General features: G+C 54.4%; 1 protein-coding gene across 4 annotated transcripts; it reads right to left on the bottom strand.

The window, feature by feature from the left end:
- Positions 1 to 544: 544 nt before the first annotated feature.
- Positions 545 to 21040, bottom strand: DPP3 (dipeptidyl peptidase 3). Of its 4 annotated transcripts, XM_081099902.1 has the most exons (19): positions 19894 to 20378; positions 19690 to 19800; positions 18975 to 19249; positions 15050 to 15139; positions 14377 to 14514; positions 13760 to 13834; positions 13164 to 13257; positions 12082 to 12212; positions 11842 to 11972; positions 11712 to 11770; positions 9968 to 10162; positions 9678 to 9790; positions 9331 to 9423; positions 7696 to 7758; positions 7473 to 7597; positions 7239 to 7359; positions 6049 to 6228; positions 3675 to 3837; positions 545 to 1096 (listed from the first exon to the last, which is right to left on the bottom strand). In XM_081099902.1, exons 3-19 carry the CDS (start codon positions 19242 to 19244, stop codon positions 924 to 926), a joined length of 2214 nt encoding a protein of 737 aa, XP_080956028.1. In that variant the 5' UTR covers positions 19245 to 19249; positions 19690 to 19800; positions 19894 to 20378; the 3' UTR covers positions 545 to 923. The 4 variants fall into 4 exon arrangements, with proteins under 4 accessions (XP_080956028.1, XP_080956030.1, XP_080956027.1 ...); XM_081099904.1 differs by lacking the exons at positions 19690 to 19800; positions 19894 to 20378 and adding an exon at positions 20834 to 21040; XM_081099901.1 differs by lacking the exons at positions 19690 to 19800; positions 19894 to 20378 and adding an exon at positions 20401 to 20441 and having other exon boundaries at positions 18975 to 19252.
- Positions 21041 to 21389: the final 349 nt, after the last annotated feature.

Genomic DNA, 21389 nt, shown 5'->3' with positions numbered 1-21389 from the left:
GTTCCGGCCCGAGCCTGGGGAGCCATGCGGGATGTGCTGGCTTCTTTGCTGGGCTTCTGGCGGCTAAAGCGCAATCCCTCATCCCAGCTCATAGGATTTATCTTTGCTCCTTCCCAGCCGCAGCACCTGGGCCCTGTGATCTCTGGGTCAGCGGCAGGGCGCAGCCCTTCCAGTGTTTGAGCAGCAAAAGTAACTGGAACCATCCTCAAGCTGAAAAGGGCCATGTCCTTTCTTCCCGCCGCACTAAAAGGTCCAGGCTCAGAAAACAAAACGCAAGGCTCAAGAGATTACATCCTAGGATTCTGACTGGAGTTGCGGGTTTCTAGTTTTTAGGCTCCCAGAATATTTCAAAACACAAGAAATGCCACAAATGAGGAGTGCAGAAATTGTGCCATGTTCAATTCTGTAACTGTGCGCACATCCTCAGGGGATGGACGCCTGGAAATGACCCTCCTGCCCCCTCCCCAGCCCCTGATCCCACTACCCTGGTGGGAGCAAAAGAAAAGTGAAGCAAAGACGAGGAGAGATTACTCAGACCACAGTATTTATTTATTTCTAATATTTATTTTTCTGGTTATAAAAGTAATCCATGAAGAGCCCTAGACAGGGAGAGGTTTTGAGTCCTGCAGGCTCTAGACAGGTCACTTCTCAGAACTTCCATTTCCTCATCTGGGAATCAGGATAAGGCGCCCTGCCTTGCCCATTCCACAGAGGGCAGCACAGATCAAATGAGATAACACAGGGAAGTAGTTGGTAAAGTGGAAAGTGCTGCCAAATGGAAGGGGTTAGTGTCACCACCCTCGGCTGAGGTAGCACCAAGGCCTGAGCTCCTGCCCCTCCCTTAGCCCCTGATGCGCACATAAAAAGGGGGCCCCTTGCAGCCTTGGTTTGATGGAGTGGGGGAGGGGCTGTACAAATCTGCTTTACGCCTGGCCAGATGGCGCCTCACAGGGGCCCTTCCAGAACTGGGCATCGGCTGTGGCCAGCTGGGTGAGAACCTCCTCCAACTCGGGCCCATCCTCTGGGAAGCGCTCGGAGAAGGATCGGATGAGACCGGCAGCCGAGGCCTCGTACTCAAGAAGCTGCACTTCTGAGCCTGGGGAGGAGATGGAGAGAAAACAGCAGCAGAGAAAGGTCTTAATAGGGAAGCAGAGTTGTCATCACCATCAGCAGCAGCAGCAGCGGCGGCTAGTTCTTCCTGAGCTCTTACCATGTGCCAAAAATTGTGTCCAATGTTTTAGGTTTATTATCTATTCCTCCTTACAATAACCCTACGAGGAAGGAAATATTAGAGGGGACGTATTTAATGAGTTGCTGCATTCATTCATTCATTTAATAAAAGATGTATGATGCCAGGTGCCATGCCAGGATAAACAGACACTGTCCTTGGCCGCTCCTCAACCTCTAAGCCCCAGTTTCCTCATCTGTGAAGTGGGGGTGAGCACAGTACCTCTCCCCTCAAGAAGCTGTAGTGATTAAATACAATAATGCATCAAGTGAGTGCTCAACAAGTGCTAGCAGCGTTATCTCTGACCTATTTCCTCATCTCTTAAATGGGGCAGCTCCGAGGGTCCTCTGAACACTCCTGGAAGCTTCCCTCTAACTCACATCCCCCCACAGTGCCTTGTTGTGCTCTGTGGCACTGTGCGCTGTATAGAGCTAAGAGCACAGGCTCTGGGTTCAGATGGCCCAAGTTCAAACTCTGGTTCTGCCACCCGCTAGTTGTGTGACCTCAAACAAATACAGGCAGTCCCCCTGTGTCTCAGTTTCCAGCTGAAAAATGGGGACAGTTACTTCCTCATTAGGTTGTTGGGAGTTAATCCATGGGAAGTTTTTACCCAGTGCCTGGCATATGAAAGTCCTCAGAAGTTAGCTATCATCATCACTACCAACACTATCTTTGGAAATCCAAACAACAACAAAAAGAAATAAAAAAAAATCCAACCTGTCCTTCAGGCCTCCTGTAATCACCACTTCCTCCCCAGAACCTTCCCCCGACTCCCTTGAAGGTGGATGTGACCTTCTCTCTTCCTGTTCAAACCACTGTTTGCGTCTCCTGGGCACTCATGCAGGCTTTCCTAATGGGCTGTGAGCTACTTGAGGCGAGGGTCTGGGTCCGATTCACCTCTTGATCCCCAATGGCCCTTGCTGGGCAGAACAATCAGAGTGATGACGATACTGTCCATGGAACCAACACTTACTGCGTGCCCAGCATGATCCATATTCATTCATTCATTCACTCATTTGACAGGCACTGAGCAGCTCGTGTGCCAGGCCCTGTGCTAGGTGCAGGGGATATGCTGCTTCTGCTGTCATGGAGACGAGGCAGACAGGAAAATGGCAGAGTGATGGGTGCATGAAGAAGAGAAAGCCAAGAGGGACCAACGGGGTTGCTTTAGATTGAGGGGTCAGCGACAGCCTCTCCCAGGAGATGCCGTTATATAGAGACCCAAATGACAAGAAGAGCCATCCAGACAAAGATCTGGGAGAGGACCACGCCAAGCAGAGGGAACAGCGAGTGCAAGGGTTATAAGAGCAGAGCAAGCTCAGGGTGTTGGAGAAACGGAAAGGCCCATGTGCCAGGAAGGCAGTGAACCAGGCAAGAGGGTCGCTGAGGTCGGCAATGGGCCAGGGCCAAAGCCCATGGAGCCTCTGGAGTGTAGAGTAGAGTTTAGGATAAGCCTCTTAAATGCTTCTTCCTCACCAGTAGGAGGTAATTACCGAATTTAACCCTCACTACTGCCCCGGATGTGGTAGTGAAGAGGAAACACTTTTAAATTCACTCTTGGCTCATCTAATATCGAGCTATAAGCCTTGAGTAATTTACTCTCTGTGCCTCAATTGTCTTATCTGTAAAATGGGGTAATAAAAATATCTACCTCATTAGATTATTGTGAGGGTTTAAAGGGTTGGTCCATGGAAAGCACTTAGAACTTGAAGGAAGTACTTAATTCAGGCTCACTACAATGTAAGCACACATCAAGGCTGGCTTTATGAATGAAGACACCCAAGCCCAGAGCAGCCAAGTGCTAGGACAAGGTCGCAGAGCAGTTCCGAAGCTCATGCTCTAACCGCTGATTGGCACCGCCTCTTCATAGGTGCCTCGTGAGCCAGATGTCAGGGTAGACGCGTCAAGGGGGGAGGGAAAGTGAATCAGCAGGTGCTGGGATCCCTAAGGGCTTTGAATACAAAAGATCCAAGTGCAATGCACACAGAGTCAGGGCTTCTGGGAATGGGATCATCACTTGAGAAAGTAGAGGGACCACAGGGCTATGATTTCTGTCCTGGCTCTGCTGAGTCACGTTGTCCCCTGGGTTCTACTCGGTCCGCTGGGTCCCAACCCACTGCCTGATGTGACTCACTTCAGGGCGAGGTCTGATTCTCTGGTACCATGCCTGCCTGCCCTGGGGTCTGCATGTTCCACTAGCCCTGGCTCTGCTGGCCTTTCTCAAACCTTCTGTTCACATCTTATCATCAGCATGACCACGGACAGTGGTAGTGATGGTGGTGATGGTAGATGCCAAGGTTTTGGCCTGAGGTTTGGCATGAGGAGGACTGTGGCAGGGAGGTAGGTGGGAGATAGCCTTCCCTGGGCCCCTGGCCAGTGGCAGGCCTCCTCTGGGCTCCCACAGGGCTGCACGGCCCCCACCAAAGGAGGCTCAGGAGTCCGTTACCTTCGAGGCGAGTGTTGGGCTGAACGATGAGCTTCCGAGATTCCTTGCGGAGCAGCACCGTGTCCCTGAGGCTGAGGAAGCACTCGGGGGGAGCATCCGTGACCGCCGCATACCCCTCGTACAGGGCCCGGCCTCCGGACACATCCCCTGTGGACTTCAGTACCTGTGGGCAGGCAGAAGGAGTCAGTGCCCGGTGGGCGCCCACCCCGCATCCACAGGGCGCTGCCGGGGCCGCAGCTGACGGCGCCCAGCCCTGAACCACACGTGCTCTTGGTGTTGCTCTGCTGAAGAGGACAGACAGGCATGCTAAGTGCTTAGCACACAGTGAGTGCCTGTGAAAATACCTAACATATATGTTATAAAGAATAAGACACCATGCAACCGCCACCCAGCTTAAGAGTTCGTCCAACTGCCTTTCCTGGCCTGCACCCTGTGGCCTCCGGGCTGAAGAAACAGCCCTCAATTCTGTGCTTTTATTCCCTTGTTTTCCCCTCAACCACACATTACGTAAATGTTGCCGTGTTCTGTGATTTGCTTTTTCTGCTCAAGTTATGCCTGAGATTCACTTGTGTTCACGCATGCAGCCCTAGTTCGCACGGCTGTACGGTGTTCCACTTGTAAACACACACAAGCGAACCTCTTCTGTTGATGGGCAACCTGTGCTTTTGCCACCCAGTACGGCTGGGACAGCCTCGTATGATGAACGTCCAGGAGACGCGATGGTCTGGAGGCCGGGGGACCGCGCAACCTTACGGGCAACATGCAGGTCGTTCTCCAAAGTCGCACTAACTCAGTCGGGGAAGCAGGTGGCAGTCACTGCCCCGCATATCGGGCTGCTGCGGGCAGTTTTGATTTTTGCCACGGGCGTAAATCTCACAGGGTTTCATTTATGCTTCCCTGATGACTGATGAGATCGAACATCTTCCCATAAATTGGTGGCTTCTTATTTTCCTCTGTGTTCATGGCTTTTGCTTATTTTTCTGTTGGATTGTCTTTTCTGCCTCCTGCACACCCACATAAGGGATCAAGCCCGCAACCCGGGCATGTGCCCTGACCGGGAACTGAACTGTGACCTCCTGGTTCATAGGTGGATGCTCAACCTCTGAGCCATACCGACTGGGCTCTTCTTTATTTTTTTAAAATGTTTTTATTGGTTTCAGAGAGGAGAAGGGAGATGAATAGATAGAATCATCAATGATGAGCGAGAATCATCAATCAGCAGCCAACCTGCCTGCCCCCTACTGGGGATTGAGCCCACAACCCGGGCATGTGCCCTGACTGGGAATCAAACGGTGACTTCCAGGTTCATAGATTAACGATCAACCCCTGAGCCACACCGGTCGGGCTCTTCACTTTTCTAAAAATTCTTTATACATTTAGAGACTAACCTTCGTTAATATATATGCTAACATATAAGTACCCTGGCCTAGTTTGACTCATCTTCTCACCTCCTATATGGTGACTTGTAATGAACAAAAGTTATTTCTGATGGAGTTAAAGAGATCAATCTTTTCCTTGATGGCTTGTGCTTCTCGTGTTTAGAGACATTCTCCTTCATCCTGAGGTCAGTTTAAAACTTTGCCTTTCACATTTAAAGCTTTAATCTCTCTGAGACTGGTTGTGTGTATGGTATCAGGAAGAAATCCAATTCATCTCAATAAGGACAGCCTGTTGCCTCAGCACCACTTTCTGAACGGTCCCTCCTTTCCCCAGTCATCTGCAAGGCTACGTCTGCCATATGCCAAACAGTCGAGGCCTGGTTCTTGGTTCTGTTCCACTGGTCAGCATGTCTATTGCTGCCCCAGTGCAACACTGAACCCAATAATCTTAGAATAAATTCTGGGAGCAAGTCTCCCAGCCCGTTCTGCTTCAGCAGTGCCTCGGCTCTTATTCAGTCCCCTGTGCTTCCACCTAACCACTTTCGCTCAGTGGATAGAGCATCAGCCCGAGGACTGAAGGGTCCGGGTTCGATTCCAGTCAAGGGCACGTACCTCGGTTGCAGGCTCGATCCCCCACCCTGACCAGGTGCCTGTGGGAGGCAACCAATTAATGTGTCTCTATCACATCGATGTTTCTCTCTCTCTGTTTCTCCCACTCTCTTCCATTCTCTCTACAAGTCAATGGAAAAATATCCTCAGGTGAGGATTGATAAATAAATAAACAAATTTTACAATCAGCTTGTCAAGTTCCATGAAAAATCCTCTTGGGGCTTTATTCACCCTTGCTGAACTCTGTTATTAATTTCAACAACTCGTCTGTAGAGCCTTTTGGCTTGCCTATGAAGCCAGTCCTATCACCTGCAGAACGGGAAATCGGGCAGACAAGCAGGGGGGTGGGTCTGGAGGGGCCTCCGAGGCAAGAGGCCTCCGCGTACCTGGAGTCTCCGTAGGAACCGCTCCAGGGCGGGCTTGCCCACTGACCGGATCTTGCTGCGGTCCAGGCGGACCCGGGCATCCGGCCGTCCATCGGCGCCTGTGGTGGGAGTGATGGTAACGAGTCCCTCGCCGGCCTCCAGTAGGACCCTCAGGATCACAAACCGGGCCTGCATGTGCGCCTGCAGGGCCAGGGAGAAAGGAGTCGTTTGTAGCCCTGAGATAAGATATAGTAAGTGTTCGGTCCAAGACCTGATATATAGTTCTTGCTCACTGTCAGTTATCCTTACTGTATTCTCTTCTTTCCTGCCTACTCCTCTTCCCTCAGATGCCCCCTCCTTCCTTTGCTCATAAGGGAGGGCAGGCTGCCCTGGGGGGCACAGAGGCCATTTCCAGGCAGGACCTGCGCACCCCTGGCCTCCAGCACGGCCTCTGCTGCTCCAAACTCTGCCCTTGTGAGAGCAGTAGCCTCACCACTCAGACCCCAAGCACCTTCTCCTCCACAATCTTGTTTGCATTCAACAGAGGGACAGAGAGGGCATCGCTATTCCCAATTTACAGATGACAAAACAGAGGCCCAGGGAGGTCACGTGACTTGCTCAGGGTCGCACAGCTGCTAAGGGAGAGCCAGGGCTCACTCAGACCCACGGTTCCCGACTCTAAAATGTGTATTCTTCCGATGATATAATATTGGCTCCTGAAAGCATACTTATTTGACTTTTTAAAACATTCTACTGCTTAGCCTATTTCCAAAGGACATCTCGTACCCGAGCAGTCAGGCCTGATGGCTCTGGAGGCAGATGCTTGGATTTGAACCCTGGCTCTGCTACTCACCAGTAAGATACTTAACCTCTTTGGGCCTCGATTTCCTCATCTCTAAAATAACAGTAATAATAGTACCTACCTCCCGGGGTTGGTACTGGGGACAAATGAGTTAATTCATGTAAAGTGCTTAGAACTGGGCCTGGCACAAAGTCCTAAGCTAGTCATCTATTAGGAGTCACAGTCAAGTCATCTCACTTGATTCCCTCCAAGGTGGGCAGGGAGCTCATTACTCCCATTTCACAAGACACTGACGTGACCTGTCCCCAGACGCAGTGGAGTCTGAGATTAAACCCCGCCCTGTACCCAGAATCCTGATCCTGGCCCCCATCTCGGGCTCCCCCACTCCTGAGGGCCCCCAGGGCCCCACCTGTCTCCAGTTGGAGGCCTCAGGGGTGTAGAACTCCAGAGCCAGCAGCCCAGCCCGGACCATGTTGAGCCAGTTCACGTAGATCACATCTTCCGCATCAGCCCCCTCGAAGCCAAAGATCCTGGGGACAGGAGAGGGCGGTGGCAGGGGGGTCGGAGGCTGCCTGGGCCCTGCCCTCCCTGCGGGCCCCCCTCCGCCCAAAGAGGAGGCAGCCCCCACGCCCGCTGCTCGTACTCCAGCACTTGGGGGTGGAGGCAGAGGTAGAGGCCCACGCTCTCTGCCCGGCACTCTTCGTAGCTGGAGGCGATGGTGCTGAACTTGCTGTCCCAGGTCTCCCCGCTCCGGTACCAGCTCTGAATCTGGGAGGGGAGACCCAGGAAGCCGGTGTAAGGATGGCTGCCACCCCACCTGTGCCCACCCTCCCAGCACCCTGGGGCTCAGCCGAGGCCACCCTCACCTGCTCCCCTGTCTCTGGGTTGATCACTGTCTTCTGGTCGAAGTTGAACGCTCCTTTCTCATCCTGCAAGAGAAGGGTCATTGATGGGGCATGGGGGGCGGGGGGGGGGCGGCGGCGAGTCGGAGGGAGGAAAAGGTACCCATGCCCAGGTCTGGGTCCTCAGCCCTGGGCTCCAAGAGCCTGATAAGTGGCCCAGAAAAACGACTGGGGAGCCGTGAGCGGACAGCAGGAGCAGCAGGTCCAGCGACACATCGCTGCCTCCAAACCTGGGTCCTGTGATACCCGCTGCCCCCTCAGAGCCCCGGGGAGGTGGGAGAACCAGGGCCACTGCCCCAAGGCAGGGAGAGGACGCTGAAGGCCCAGTCATGTGAAGACCCAGACCCAGTTCTCCAGACCCCAGCAGAGATGTCCCAGTGGGTGGGCCAGAGAGACCGCTGCTCCTCCCTCCGGCTCCCCACTGGCTCCCCACCAGCTCCCCGGGCTGGCAGAGCCCAGCACCTGTGCTTCTACCTCGAACAAGCGTCACCCTCACCGTCCTGTCCATGTGCCAAGCATCTTTCATGCATCATCCCTTCAGTCCTCACAACTACCCTCCGAAGAAGGTTCTATTATTACCCCACTTCACAGAGCAGGAAACTGAGGCTCAGAAACTAAGATCCCCGAAACAGCATCAGACACACAACCCCTGGGCACACTGTCTCCTAATAATGTGCTCTTATTACGAACACATTTGCTAAGGGCCTCTGTGTGCCAGGAAAGCCCAGGGCTTTGCTGTGATTCCTCCCAACAGCCCTTATAGGAGAGGTCAGGAATCCCATTTTACAGACATGTCAACTGAGGCTCAGCGAGGGGAACAGACCTATCCGCATTTGTCCCTACTTCCCTGTGACTCCAAAGCCCAGACAAGGCCTGACACCAGACTGCTACTCTCACCAGCTGCTCTTTGAATCCTCCTGACTTCCAGGCCCAGATCCCAAGACCCAGCTCTGGTTCTACCTTCCCCATTCAGTGGGCAGCCCCACCCACAGGGAGCAAGCCCAACCTCGAGCCCACACTCTCGGATGCTCTCGCCCATCCCCTCCAGCTCTCTCATCTCTGCAGCTCTGTGCTGGGCATCTCTCAGCTTGCGAGAAAGCCTCTGTCTTATGTACATTCCCTGAGTGGGTGTCCCGGGGGCTGCAGCCGCTCTGAGCAGCTGGCAGGAAGGGGCTGCTCTGGGGAGAAGCAGCTCCCTACAATACCCAAAGGGTACAAGCTCTAGGCACTGCACTACAGCGTTATAGCCTCAGGACCAGAGCAGCAGGGACTGTCCCCTGCCAGCCTCTTTGTCCCCAGGGTGGCCGGAGTCCCTCCCTCAGGGCTGGCTTCCTTGGCAGGAGCCCAGCAATTCCTCCTGTGGGGGAGATTCTGTTGGGGGGACCTCAGCTGGACTGTCCTGCGCGTCCCATTCAATCCTTGCAGTTTCTTGGACATCTTGGGGGAGGGTGAGATAGGGACTTCGCCGCTTAAGGGGTCATATTCGCCACCTGCCCCAAAGCCCCTGAAGGCAAATACTGGAGCAGCTTCACCGCTGAGGCCTGATCAGGGGCAGGGGAGCTGTATGCCTGTGCCCGGGGCCCACGGCCAAGTCCTTACCTGCACGAAGAGCTTGCCGCTGCCGTGGCCCAGCAGCTCGTGCAGACCCACCTGCACATCAAAGGAGGGCCCCTTCCAGCGGATGTACAGGTCCTGCCAAGACAATCAGAGGCCCACACTGTCCACGGCCCACCACGGCCTTACAGCCTGCCACGCCGAGGGCCCAGCATGAGACACGTTCGGTAAAGGCCTACGACACCTCAGGCTCCACAATGGACACCGTACGCTCAGGTAAGGACACAGGCTCTGAAGTCACAGGTCGCACGGCTGAGAAGCGGTGCCCTTTCCCCAGACCCTGCACTAGGCTGGCTGCTTCCGGGGCCCTGCCTCTCGCTGCCAGTGCCCACCTTGTCTTCCTCCTCCAAGAAGGTGAGCTTCTCCCGCTGCGTGGCATAGGCCACGGCCAGCACATTCCCCAGTGACACGTTCTTAAAGCCTTCTGTCTGCCGCAAGTCGTCATCTGGAGAGGGCAGGAGGGAACCGAGAGAAGGGGCAAAGGTTAAGGGCCACAGACAAGGATCTAGACAAGGGCAACAGGCTGGGACGGTGAACTGAGCAGGGCAATGGTGGCCAGGCGAGTGTGGAGGAGGAGGGGGAGACCCTAAATGGAGGCTCCTGGGGGCTTGGGGGAGCTCACAGTTGGGGATGTTGATGCCGGCAGGAATGCCGGAGCCAGCGAAGGTGAGGACGTCCAGGGAGGTGAAATCCGGGGTGAGGAACTTGTCCTTCTCGAAGGCTGGGGGCCAGGGCAGCTCCTTCAGCAGCTGCTCCGCACTCGCCACCAGCCGCTCAAACTTGGCACTCATGGCCTTATTCACCATGGCCACGAAGCCTGCGGGGGGGAGGGGGCTGCGGGTTGGCAGGGCTTGGGAGGGGTGCTCACCCTCCTCAACCCCTCTGCCCGCTGTCTTCAGCACGGAGTGCACGTCTGCTGCACGCAAGAACCCTGCGCTGGCCACTGGGGAGAGCAGCGGCCCTGCCTGCTCACTGCCTGGGGTGGCTGGAATGGGGAGAAGCGCTTCGCTGGGTAACAACTGCGAAGAATCTTAAAGGAGTTTGTGGGAGTACATAGGGGGACGGGGAGAGAGATCGGATTCCCAGTGGAAGGGACTTCAGGAGCAAAAAAAGGCGCTCTTCTGGGGAGCTGTGCGCGGTCCGGCATGGCGAGAGCAGCTGGAAATGTGCAATTTTGTAAACGCTGCTTTGAGTCAGGAACTCGAACTGCATCCTATCTAACAAGATCAGTCCAGCCATTCTGCTCAGCAGCCTCACGCACCAACTGAACTGTGGTGACCTCTGGAGGGAGTGACAGAGGTGAAGGCAGTAAAGGAGAGATTTCACATTCTATCCTACAGACTTCTGGATTGTTCTAATTATTGGCAGCAAGCATGGATTTTTAAGTTACACACACACACACACACACATATGTGTTTAAACATGTATAGCTCTATATAAAAGTCAAAGACAAAAAGTATATTCCAAATTTTAACCTTGGGGTGGGTGCAATCAGTTTTTTCCCTGTAGTTTAAAAAATTGTTGGCCATGAACATGGACTACCTTTCTAATAACACAATGAGTTACATAAAATATGGGGGAGGCCCTGGGGTTTCAGCCCTCAGAGCAGGCCTGGTGGATCAGGACCCGGGCAGGAAAGCTGTGGCTGTGCACACCCTCTCCCCCTCCGGCCCCCGGCCTGCCTGATCCGCACGCCTTGTCTTGGGCCTGGATCTATGGGCTCAGATCAAGCCCCCTGTCGGCTGCTGGGGCCTTCCTCTCTCCTCCCAAGTTAATCTCTCTGGCTTCTTGGCAGTTGGATGCTCCAGACTCTACGTCCAGGAGCTCGGCAGAAACAAGTCTAAAACTTCAGGCATGTGGAGCATGTGGGCACGGGGCCGAGGCAGCCTGCCACCTGCCCTGGGAGAGCAGCAGCCGAGTCAGGTTCTCAGTTATGCTCCCAATCACCCAGCACTTTTATGTGCCTGGCATTGTGCTGAGCATATATTTCCCTTCCCCCGACACCCAGAGGGAGTGACTGATGCTCAGAGGTGGGGTTAATTGAGTAGCAAAGCCAGGCTTGGAACAGACAGAGCCTGTGTCCAGATCAGGCACCAGAGGCAGCACCCAAGTGGCTCAGAGCCAAGGCACCTGGGTTCAGCCACCCACCTACTGTGCTCCAGTTCCCACATCTGTAAAGTGAGGGTGGAAATCCTCATAGGATAATGGTGTCTAAACGAGCTAATATAGGTAAGTGCCCTGTACATGGTACATCATCACGGCTGGCACTTGTCAGTGTTATTATTACTGCCAAGGGGAAGGGGGAGACGCCTCAGAGGACACAGGGAAAGGGCTTCCAATCTGACCTCCCGCCTCCTAGAAGTTACCTTCGAACTCTCCACGGGAACCAAAGGGGTCTCGGTAGCTCTCGATGAACCCGATGTAACTGGGGAGAGAAGGGCAGAGATGGAGGAGGGGTGGGCAGGAGGGCGGGGCGGGTGAAGGCTGGGCCCTCACCTCTCCACGATGGGGCCTTTGTCCTGGATCCAGAAGCGGGAGCCCCTCTTGTGGGCTTCGATGGAGCCCTGGGTGAAGCTCTCTATGTACTGAGCCAGCATCTGCTCCTGGTGGCTGTTGGCCGCATACGTCTGGGGGTGAGAAGAGGCTGATCAGCCTCAGGCCAGCCACCTACCCCCATCCCCCTTAGCTGTCCAGAAGGATCTGGAGCCCGCACACCTCGACCCCCGCCAGGCCTACCTTGGCTTTCTCCAGGTGCTCCACCACCTTGTGCAGGATGGGCGCGTAGTCCCCCCGGGTCACCTGGAAACGGCTCCCCCGGAATTCGTGGCTCTTCAACTTGGAAGTCATTTCGGAGTCTAGAGCAGGCTCTGAGGGGAAAGGGGGATCGCTCAGGAAAAAGGCGAGTGTAGAACACCCAGCAGGCTTCTTACCGTGACACACTTATTCTAAGCTTTTCCATGGCTGCCCATTGCAGTATAAACTTTCATCTTCAAAAATAGACATATTATGGCCCAAGACAGTTGGGCTCAGTGGCTAGAACGTCGGCTTGTGGACTGAAGGGTCCCAGGTTCGATTCCAGTCAAGGGCATGCACCTTGGTTGCGGGCACATCCCCAGGCTGCCGGCTGTCTGATTAATAAAACGCACCATAAAGATTCATCCTCGTCTCTACTACTTTGACTCTGGTAGCGGCAGGCAGCTCGGACCCTTTCATGTCCAGTATCAGCAGGACCTAAGAGAGCAGCCTGCTGAGGATGAAGTCAAAGAGCCCAGCCAACTAGCTGGTTTGGCTCAGTGGATAGAGCGTCGGCCTGTGGACTGAAGGGTCCCGGGTTTGATTCTGGTCAAGGGCACATGCTGGGTTGCAGGCTCGATCCCCAGTAGGGGGTGTGCAAGAGGCAGCCTATCAATGATTCTCTCTCATCATTGATGTTTCTATCTCCCTCTTCCTTCCTTTCTGAAATCAATATATATATATATATATATATATATATATATATATATATATATTTATTATTTTTTTTTTTTTAAAGAGCCCAGCCAAGAGATGGAGAGAGAAATTTTCTGAGATTACTGTCTGAGCAGCTGGAGCCAGCTGTGCCTGAAGCCTTCCTACCCTGGGCTTCTCAATTACCCCTGTCTGTAAAGTCCCCTTTTGGTTTTGACAAATTTGAAGGATTTCCTCACTTGTAACCAAAGAGTCCTGAATAACAAAGTAGAGGCGGACTTGGGCTTTATCCTGAGGGTACCTTGAGAGATATTTGGAAGCAGTTCAGTAAGTTCACCATCCCCATGTACAGAATACAGAAAGGAGCTCACCTGTGCCTAGCACAGAAGCCAGGCGCACCTCGTAGCAGGGCTTCCCATCCTGGTCAACCTCCTTGAAGAGCCGTGTGTTGTAGGCACTGAGGTTCTGGAAAAGACCAGGGCAGGGTATGAGGGAGAGTAAGTCCAGAGAGGGCCGGGAGGGAGGGGGAGGGAAAGCCAGTCACACCAAGGACAGAAGATATGGAGTCAAAGGCCGGGGCTCTGGGGGACCTGCCCGAGCTGTCTGGGAGGGGAGAGAGCAGGGAACCTCTCCTGCTCTGCTCAGTGCCCTGAGCACGAACTTTTACTAAGTGCTGACTCAACTGTGCCAAGCACCGCATGACAGCTAACCCAGGGCTACGCAAGGCAGGGCCCATTTCACAGTCAAAGAAACGGGGCACATAGCTGCTGAGCTGGGAGGTGAACCCCACACGTGACTCCCCAGCAGCTCTGATGCTCTGCCTCGACCTGTCTGGAGGCTGTCATAAGGCCCTTCAGCATGGGGTGGGGTGGGGTGGGTGGGGGCATCACGGACCCAAGCCGAGACCCAGGAGTAAGTGCCAGTGGCAAGGGGGCCCCGTCAAACCACTACCCCAAGTTCCCCAAACCTGTGAGTCCAGAAAGTCTTGGGCCAGTTTGGCATCTTCCATGGTACAATCCCCAGAGAAATAGGTGGTGATGCCCTGTGGGGGAGGGGGCAGATGGAAAGGAGTTACGGAGGTCGGGGACTGCAGGGGCGGCTGGTGAACCTCCTCCCAGCGCCCCCTCTCCAGCCCCAGGCCCCCTGCATCTCCTCAGCAGCCCCCACCCTGTCCCCGCCATCTCTTTCCAGGGGAAAAAGCTGTAAATCAAACAACAGAGGAAACAGGCCCATCTCCAGCGACCCGCCGCTCTGCTCCAGCCTCTCACAGGCCGGCCCAACTCCACGGCTTGCCATGTGCTCCCCCCACACAGCGCCCAAGAGACGGGAAGCCTGAACCCCCTCCTTTCCTTCCCTCCGCAGCTCCCTCCAGCCCTCAGCTCTTCTCTCCTTCCCTCCTTCTGCACACAGCACCCCAGGGTGCCAGAAAGCATGCTACCCGAGCTGCTTTTCATTTTACAGATGGCAAAACTGAGGCCCGAGGTGGGGAGCAGCTTTGCCTCACGAGTACATGGCAGAGCCCACGGCCTCTCTCTCCGCACACCAGCCGGCCTCAAGGGACGCCCCCCACTCCCGGAGCCTTACCTCCTTCCCCAGCCCGAGGTGTCGAAGCCTCGGCTCCAGAGAGAACATGAGCTCCCCGCAGGTCTGCCAGAGGCCCCTGACTTCTCCTGGGTGCTGCTGAGCGGCCTTACTCCCCAGGATCACGCGTTCCAGCTTCTCCTGCCGGGGAAGGAGTCCACTGGCCTGGCCACACTGCCCAGACCTGCCCCGGGAGCCTCCACATCGCCCCAAGCTCTCATCCCACAACGTAAGACCTCCGGCGACCGATGGGCCAGCAGCACTGGCAATGCCCGAGAAGCGTCGAGCCTCGGACCCTACCCGAGACTTCTCTACCAGAAGCTGCATTTCTACGAGATCGCCGGGCAGTTCGTGTGCACGGGAGGGGCCGGGAGCCCTGGTGCAACAGCTGCCTCGGCCCCAGGTGGGCCCGAGCCCCAGTCCCAGGGAGGGGCTCCCCATGCCAGCAGGCTTCATTTCTGCAAGCACCTAAGAGTTTCCAGAGCACTTCCACATCCTCCCCTCGCCCACCCCCTGGGCCAGCACGGCCAGGAGGAGGCTGCAGCACCCAGCGAGGCTGGGTGGCTGACCGGAGGTCATGCAGATGGCAGCGACAGGGTGAGTGCTCCGCTCAGGGCCCCAAACCCACCCCACTGGCCCCGAAATCCCGACCTTCCCCAGCGCCCCCTCAGCTCACCTTGGGCAGGTTGGGCACAAACTTGGTGTCGCCAAAGGACTTGTAGTTGCCCATGTTGGAGTAGACCCCCGCGGCATAGACCAGGAACGCCTGGGGGGAGGTGGGCATCAGACACCTAGAGGCAGAGCCTCCCCACCCAGGGAAGTTCCCTCCTGAGATGGTAACACCCAGAGGAACCAGTATGGGTGAGGCTGGGAAATCTGGGGGCAGGACCCAGGTCCCGGAAGGCCCCCACCCGACCCCAACATACCTTCACAGACCAATCTTCACACACCCACTGTCCCTCCAAACTGGTCTCAGCAGCACCCAAACATATCCAGGTGCTCACCCACCTTTGTCCCCACTACGCCCAGCACCCTCTCAGCCACCTGCGGCCATCCCATATGACCTCAAGGCCCAGTTTAAACACCGCCTCCTTGTGCAGCAAACCTGCTGTCCTCTGCCCCCAACCTGGCTGGCAGCTAGCTGGCACCGGCAGCATCCACTGTTAGGGCTGGAGCGGCATGGGTCATCTACTCTATGGCTTTTGCTGGCCCAAACATAGTCTCCCTTCCTCCGGCCACAAAACCTCCCATCTCCCTTCCCCCAAAATACATTTACAACTAACCCAAGTCCACTTTCAAATAACACTATACGCTTTCCTGGGTGGTAGCAGTACCTTATAATAAAAAAAATAAATAATCCTAATTCCCGCCTTCCCTCCCTTGTGTCATTGCTGTCATTTATCTCACTTATACGTAACATACATTAAGTTTTACTTACATACAGACAGACACATGTAATTGAATACACTGTTGCCATGCTTTTGAACAAATTGCTCTCTCTTAGATCCATGAAGAATCAGAAAAAACAAGCTTTTATTTTACCTTCACTTATTCCTTCTCCAATGCTCTTCCTACATCACCAATGTAGAGATGAGTTTCTGACCTATATCCTTTCCTTCTCTCTAAAGAACTTCTTTGAACAATTCCTGCAAAACAGGTCCACTGGCAACACATTTCTCAGTCATTATTGTTTCTGATTATTGCTTCTGTTCTCTCCTCCTTCTGATATTCCCATTACATAAATTTATGCCTCTTATAGGTGTCCCACCGTTCTTGTATATTCTGTTCTGACCTCACCCCCACCCCCATCTTTTTTCTCTTTGCTTTTCAGTTCTGGAGGTTTCTATTGAGATATCCCCAAACTCAGAGTTTCTTTCCTCAGCAGGGTCCAGTCTCCTAATGAACCCCTCAAGGGCATTCTTCTTCTGTTACAGTGTTTCTGAGCTTCAGCAGTCTGCCCAGGGTTCTTCCTTAGAATTCCCACCTCTGTTTGCATTGCTCATCTTCCTTCCACGTGGTCTACTTTATCCATTAGAGCCCTTAACATATTAATCATAGTTGTGTCAACTCCTGGTCTGAGAAGTCCAGCATTCCTGTCATATCTGAGTCCGGTTCTGATGTTTGCTCTGTCTTTTCAACCCATGTTTTTTGCCTTTGGTATGCTTTGTAGATTTATTCTTGATAGCCAGACATGCACTAGCTAAAAGGAGCTGCTGCTGTAAAGAGGGCTTGAGGAATGTGGTGGTAGGTTTGGGGGCAGGGAAAGCATTCTATGGTCCCACGATCAGGTCTCACTCTTTTACTTTTTTTATTTTTATTTATTTTAAAGGTCTGGCTTGTTTTTTTGTTTTGCTTTTTTAAAAATATTTTTACTGATTTCAGAGAGGAAGAGAGAGGGAGAAATAGAAACATCGATGATGAGAGAGAATGCCCCCTACTGGAGATGGAGCCTGCAACCTAGGCATGTGCCCTGACCCGGAATCCAGCCGTGACTTTCTGGTTCATAGGCTGACGCCACAGGGCCAGGCAGGTCTGTCTTTCAGTGAGCCTTTGCCTCTGGCTGAGAACCTCACATGAGCTTCACAGTTCCACGTCCCTGACTCCCTCTTAGGTGGGAGGGGATGGCTAGAGTGGGCTGGAGTTGATTATCTCCTTTCCCCCAGGTCAGCCATGTTCTGACAACACCCTACCATAAGGCTCTGGCTAAACAGTTTCTCCCGAGGGCAATGTTAAGAACAGAATGTTTAGCACGTTTCAAAAATGGCTCCTTCTCTCCTCCTCCTGCAGGAACCACGAGGGGCTTTACCTCGGAGATTCATTCTGAGAACTAGGTCAAGATCCTGGAGGAAAAATCTTCAAGAGTGTGGGGATCCCCTCCCCGCCCCCATATGCCTGGGTCCCTCTGGAGTTTTTAAAGCTCAGAGTTGTCCACACTGAACGAGTCGCCAATTTCAGCTCAGGTTTTTCTCCCCCAGCACTGGTTTCAGTGGAGGTTTCTGCTCGTGAAGTTTTGCTCTGATAAGTTGTAATTCTCTGTCCTGCCTGCCTCTCTCCAATTTGGGGGACAAGAGTTTGCCCTGTGACCTCACTTCACCCAGTGATCTAAGAGGAGTCGCTGATTTTCAGTTTGTCCAGCTTTTTAACTTGTCATTAGGACAGACTGGAGATTTCTAAGCTCTTTACATGCCGGGCCAGAAACTAGAAGTCATGATTTCCTTTTTCAGTTAAGTCAATTTGAGGTGCGTTTCTGCTTCTTACAAACAAAGGAATCCCACTGGAAATAGGAGTACTTGAGCAGCGCTTTTCCATTCATCAGCAGTTCCCCAGCTTTTAGCTCTTTTAATGAGTGAATCAAGGCGTAGAGATGGGATGTGATTACACAAAGGTTGAAAAAGATAGAAGAAACCGCCTGGGCCTCAGCGCAGAGATAAGCAATCCAACCCCTTTATTTTACATATAGAAACACAGGCCACAGCCGCATATAGTCTTGGTGAAGCTTTTTTAGAAGATGACTTACCAGCACCGATCAACGGTAACTGTACCGAGTCTTTGCCACAGCAATTCTACTCCTAGAAATAGATCCTACTCACCCACGTGCACAGACATGGTCACTGTGGGACTGTTTATAGAACCGGGAACAATTAACGTCCAGCAATAAAGAAAAGACCATGTTGATTATAGTGTACAACGCTGTGGAATGCTTCGCAGCCAATAAAAAGGAACGAGGTGAATTTATATGTATCCCATGGAAAATTTCCAAGACATGGTGTTTGGTGAAAAAAGCAGGGCTCAGAGTAACACCGAGAAAATGACCTCATTTGTGTAAAAGAGAAAATAAGGAACTGAGACACGTACACATGTACGTGTGGGAGTCTGTGACACGGAGGGTTGGAGAGGCCGTCCACCCTCCCGCCCTCAGCGGTTACCTCTGGGAAAGGCACTGAGAATGAGTGACCTCTGCAACACATTAAGAATGCATTCATGCCGAAGCCGGTTTGGCTCAGTGGATAGAGCATCGGCCTGCGGACTGAAGGTTCCCGGGTTCGATTCCGGTCAAGGGCATGTACCTGGGTTGCGGGCATATCCCCAGTGGGGGATGTGCAGGAGGCAGCTGATCGATGTTTCTCTCTCATCGATGTTTCTAACTCTCTATCTCTCTCCCTTCCTCTCTGTAAAAAAATCAATAAAATATATTTAAAAAAAAAAAAAAAGAATGCATTCATGTGTTATTTGGCCAACCGGCCCACAAACAAACAAAAACCAGGGACAGGAAGAGTATTTTGCCCAGGGACTGGTCCACACACAGACCTGATTCCTAGCTGGCCTCATTCCTCTACCATCTCTGAATCTCCAGCTGTTTTCTTTATTCACAGCCCTGTTATAATCACTGCAGCCACACTTTATCTTGGAGGCAGGTCGCCACAACCCTAAGCGGTATAGACTCCCCTCGTGCATATTTTGCAAATGAGAAGGCTGAGGCTCCGGTATTTGTAATTTTGGGTCTGAATCCAAAGAGAGAGAAAGACCTTTATCCCCCTCCTTCCTGGTCCCTCACACCCGCAGACCATTTACGAAATGCAGGTTGGCCTGAAAGAACTGACCTGGTACTCCTCCTCGGTAAGGCCCTCAGCCAGGGCGTGCTGGCGGAGCTCATCCGGGTCCTGGGCACGGAAGAGGCGGCTGAGCAGAGCATAGATGTAGGGGGCCTCCGGGGAGGTCTGCAGCAGCACAGCCAGGCCTCCATACCAGGCGGCGCGTGACAGGTGGTGGGCATAGAGGCGCTCTGTGGGCGATAGCAGGCGGAAGGCCTCGCGGCAGTCCAGGCTAGACACGCCGATGTCATTGGGCAGGATGTACTGGGTGTCCGCCATGGGTCCTGCTGAGAACCATCACCATCATCACAGCCGTCATTTACACCACATCAACTGCACCCCTGGCTCTGCACTCGCATCTGATTTCATTTAATCCTCCCCAAAGCCCATGAGGAAGGAAATGCCATTGTACCCATTCACCAGATATGTTCACTGAGGCTCCGAGAAGGTTAGGTGACTCACCCAAGGAAATTACAAAATACATTGGTGGGCCATATTTGGCCTGTGGCCCCTCCACCTTAAATAGTGAATCCAACTAGCTAGTCTTACAGATGGGGAAACTGAGGCCCAGAGAGGTTAGGAGCTGTGCCCAGTAACACAAGGGAAGGGTCAGAAGCAGAGACCTGCATTTCTAGACTCCCAGCCCACATCCTTCTCTGGCTACCCGCTCCTCCTGACCTCCTGGCCTTCAAAATTCTCCCGCAGGTTCTTCAGTTCCACTCACCCCTTGTTCACAAGGACAGAGCCCCAGGCTACCGGCTGGAAGAGCCAGTTCCAACCCGGGCTCCTAAAATCAAGTCAACTGTTTCACTTTTCTGGGCCTCGGTCTCCGCCTCTGTACAAGGTGGGGTGGGAAGGGGGGGTTAACAATCCCAACCTCACCAGGTGGGCGTGCAAATTAGATAAGGTCACCGCTGACGTAATGTACCTACAGCAGCTAATGCTTTTCCTTTTCCTTTTCCTCTCTCAGTGCTCGCAGGCTCTGTCCCCTGCATCCTGCCGCTCTCTCCCTGTGCTCGGCCGGGGGAGCTACAGAGCCACCCAAGTTCGGCGCTGGAAGAAAACTCACTTTTTACAGATACGGAGGCTGAGGCTTAGCGAGACCAAGTAACTTACGAAGATCTCACAGCCTGTAGGCACCCAGGGGCCTCCCAACCCAGGACATTCTCCACACCGTCCTCCCGCCCTGGCGGGTGAAGTGTCTCCAGCATCCCCCGCCGCCCCGATGCTCCGCCCCAAAAGCACAATCGCCCAGGTTCTGCAAGGGGCGTTAACCCTTTGCTGCCAGGGGCAGTCCTCCGCTCGGGGCCTCGATGGCTTTAGAAGGGGTACCGGATGGGCGGGGAGAAAGGGAATGGTCTTGCACCCGGTCCAGATTCGCCCTGTCCCCCGAGGATGACACATTATGACCCCACACCCTGGCGCCGCGCCTCACCTGCTGCCGCGGCTCCGATCGCAAACTCACTTCCTGCTTCCGGCTCCCCCATTCATTGGGGCTCCGCGAACTCCTCCCCCACCGGCCAATTGTCGGGCCTCGGGACCCAGATGGGCGTCACCTCCAGCCAATAGGAGCGCCGAGGCGTGCTCCGCCGGCCTGCCGGCTCCCCGCTTCCCGGGGCTTTGGGGTCGCGCGGGGGTTGGGGGTGGGGACCCTGCGGCCTTGGCCTTTTGTCCGTAGGTGGTGCTCGCGCCGGGGCGGGAACCCGCGCGGGGGCCTGGCCGCGGCCTGGCGCCGGCAGACCGGGCTGACCAGGTCCCCGCTCCGGGCGCGGCGGCATGGTGTCGCTGACGGAGCGCCAGGGATTTCCACTCCCGCCCCACACACAGCCCCGACCCCGGCCTCCTTTGGGGTTTTCCCAGTTCCCGACCTCAGCTCTTTGCAGGTGGAAGCCTGCACCACGGGGAGGATGCGGCTCCCCCGCCCTCGCTGGATTCGATGGCCAGTGGGTGGAGATTCTTTGGAGTCGGCCAAGCTCTCCCAGCAGAACACACCGGCTGCCGGCCGGCGAGCAGGCTGCAGCCTGGGTTCGGATGGTCCCACCCGTGCCTGCACCACCACCGACTCACCGTGGGCCGGGAGCGTGGGTGGCGGCAGCCGCTAAACATCTCTGAGCCTTATTTTTTTCAGCACAAGGAAGCGAGGGGCCTGGCAATTTCTTGCTGCTTGGCGGGCGCCTGGTGGATGAGAAAGCCGCCTGCGACCTAGAAAGGCTGACCAGGGCAGAGCTGGGCCTGAGACCCACCTTGTATGTCTGGATGGTCTCACTGGAGTAGGGCCTGGGTGGGGCAAAGCCTCTGAAAGTGCCTGGGGCCCAGCTAGGACCTAGGGGAGTATTGTGAGGGTCCCCCGATCAGAGTGGAGGAGGAGTCAGGCCATCTGAAGTGAATCTGGCCTCCACCGCCTACTGGCTGTGTCCTTGGTTG

Source organism: Myotis nattereri, assembly GCF_964212035.1.
Source record: "Myotis nattereri genome assembly, chromosome: 9".
Taxonomy (NCBI): domain Eukaryota; kingdom Metazoa; phylum Chordata; class Mammalia; order Chiroptera; family Vespertilionidae; genus Myotis; species Myotis nattereri.
This window is presented reverse-complemented; position numbering and strand designations above follow the sequence as displayed.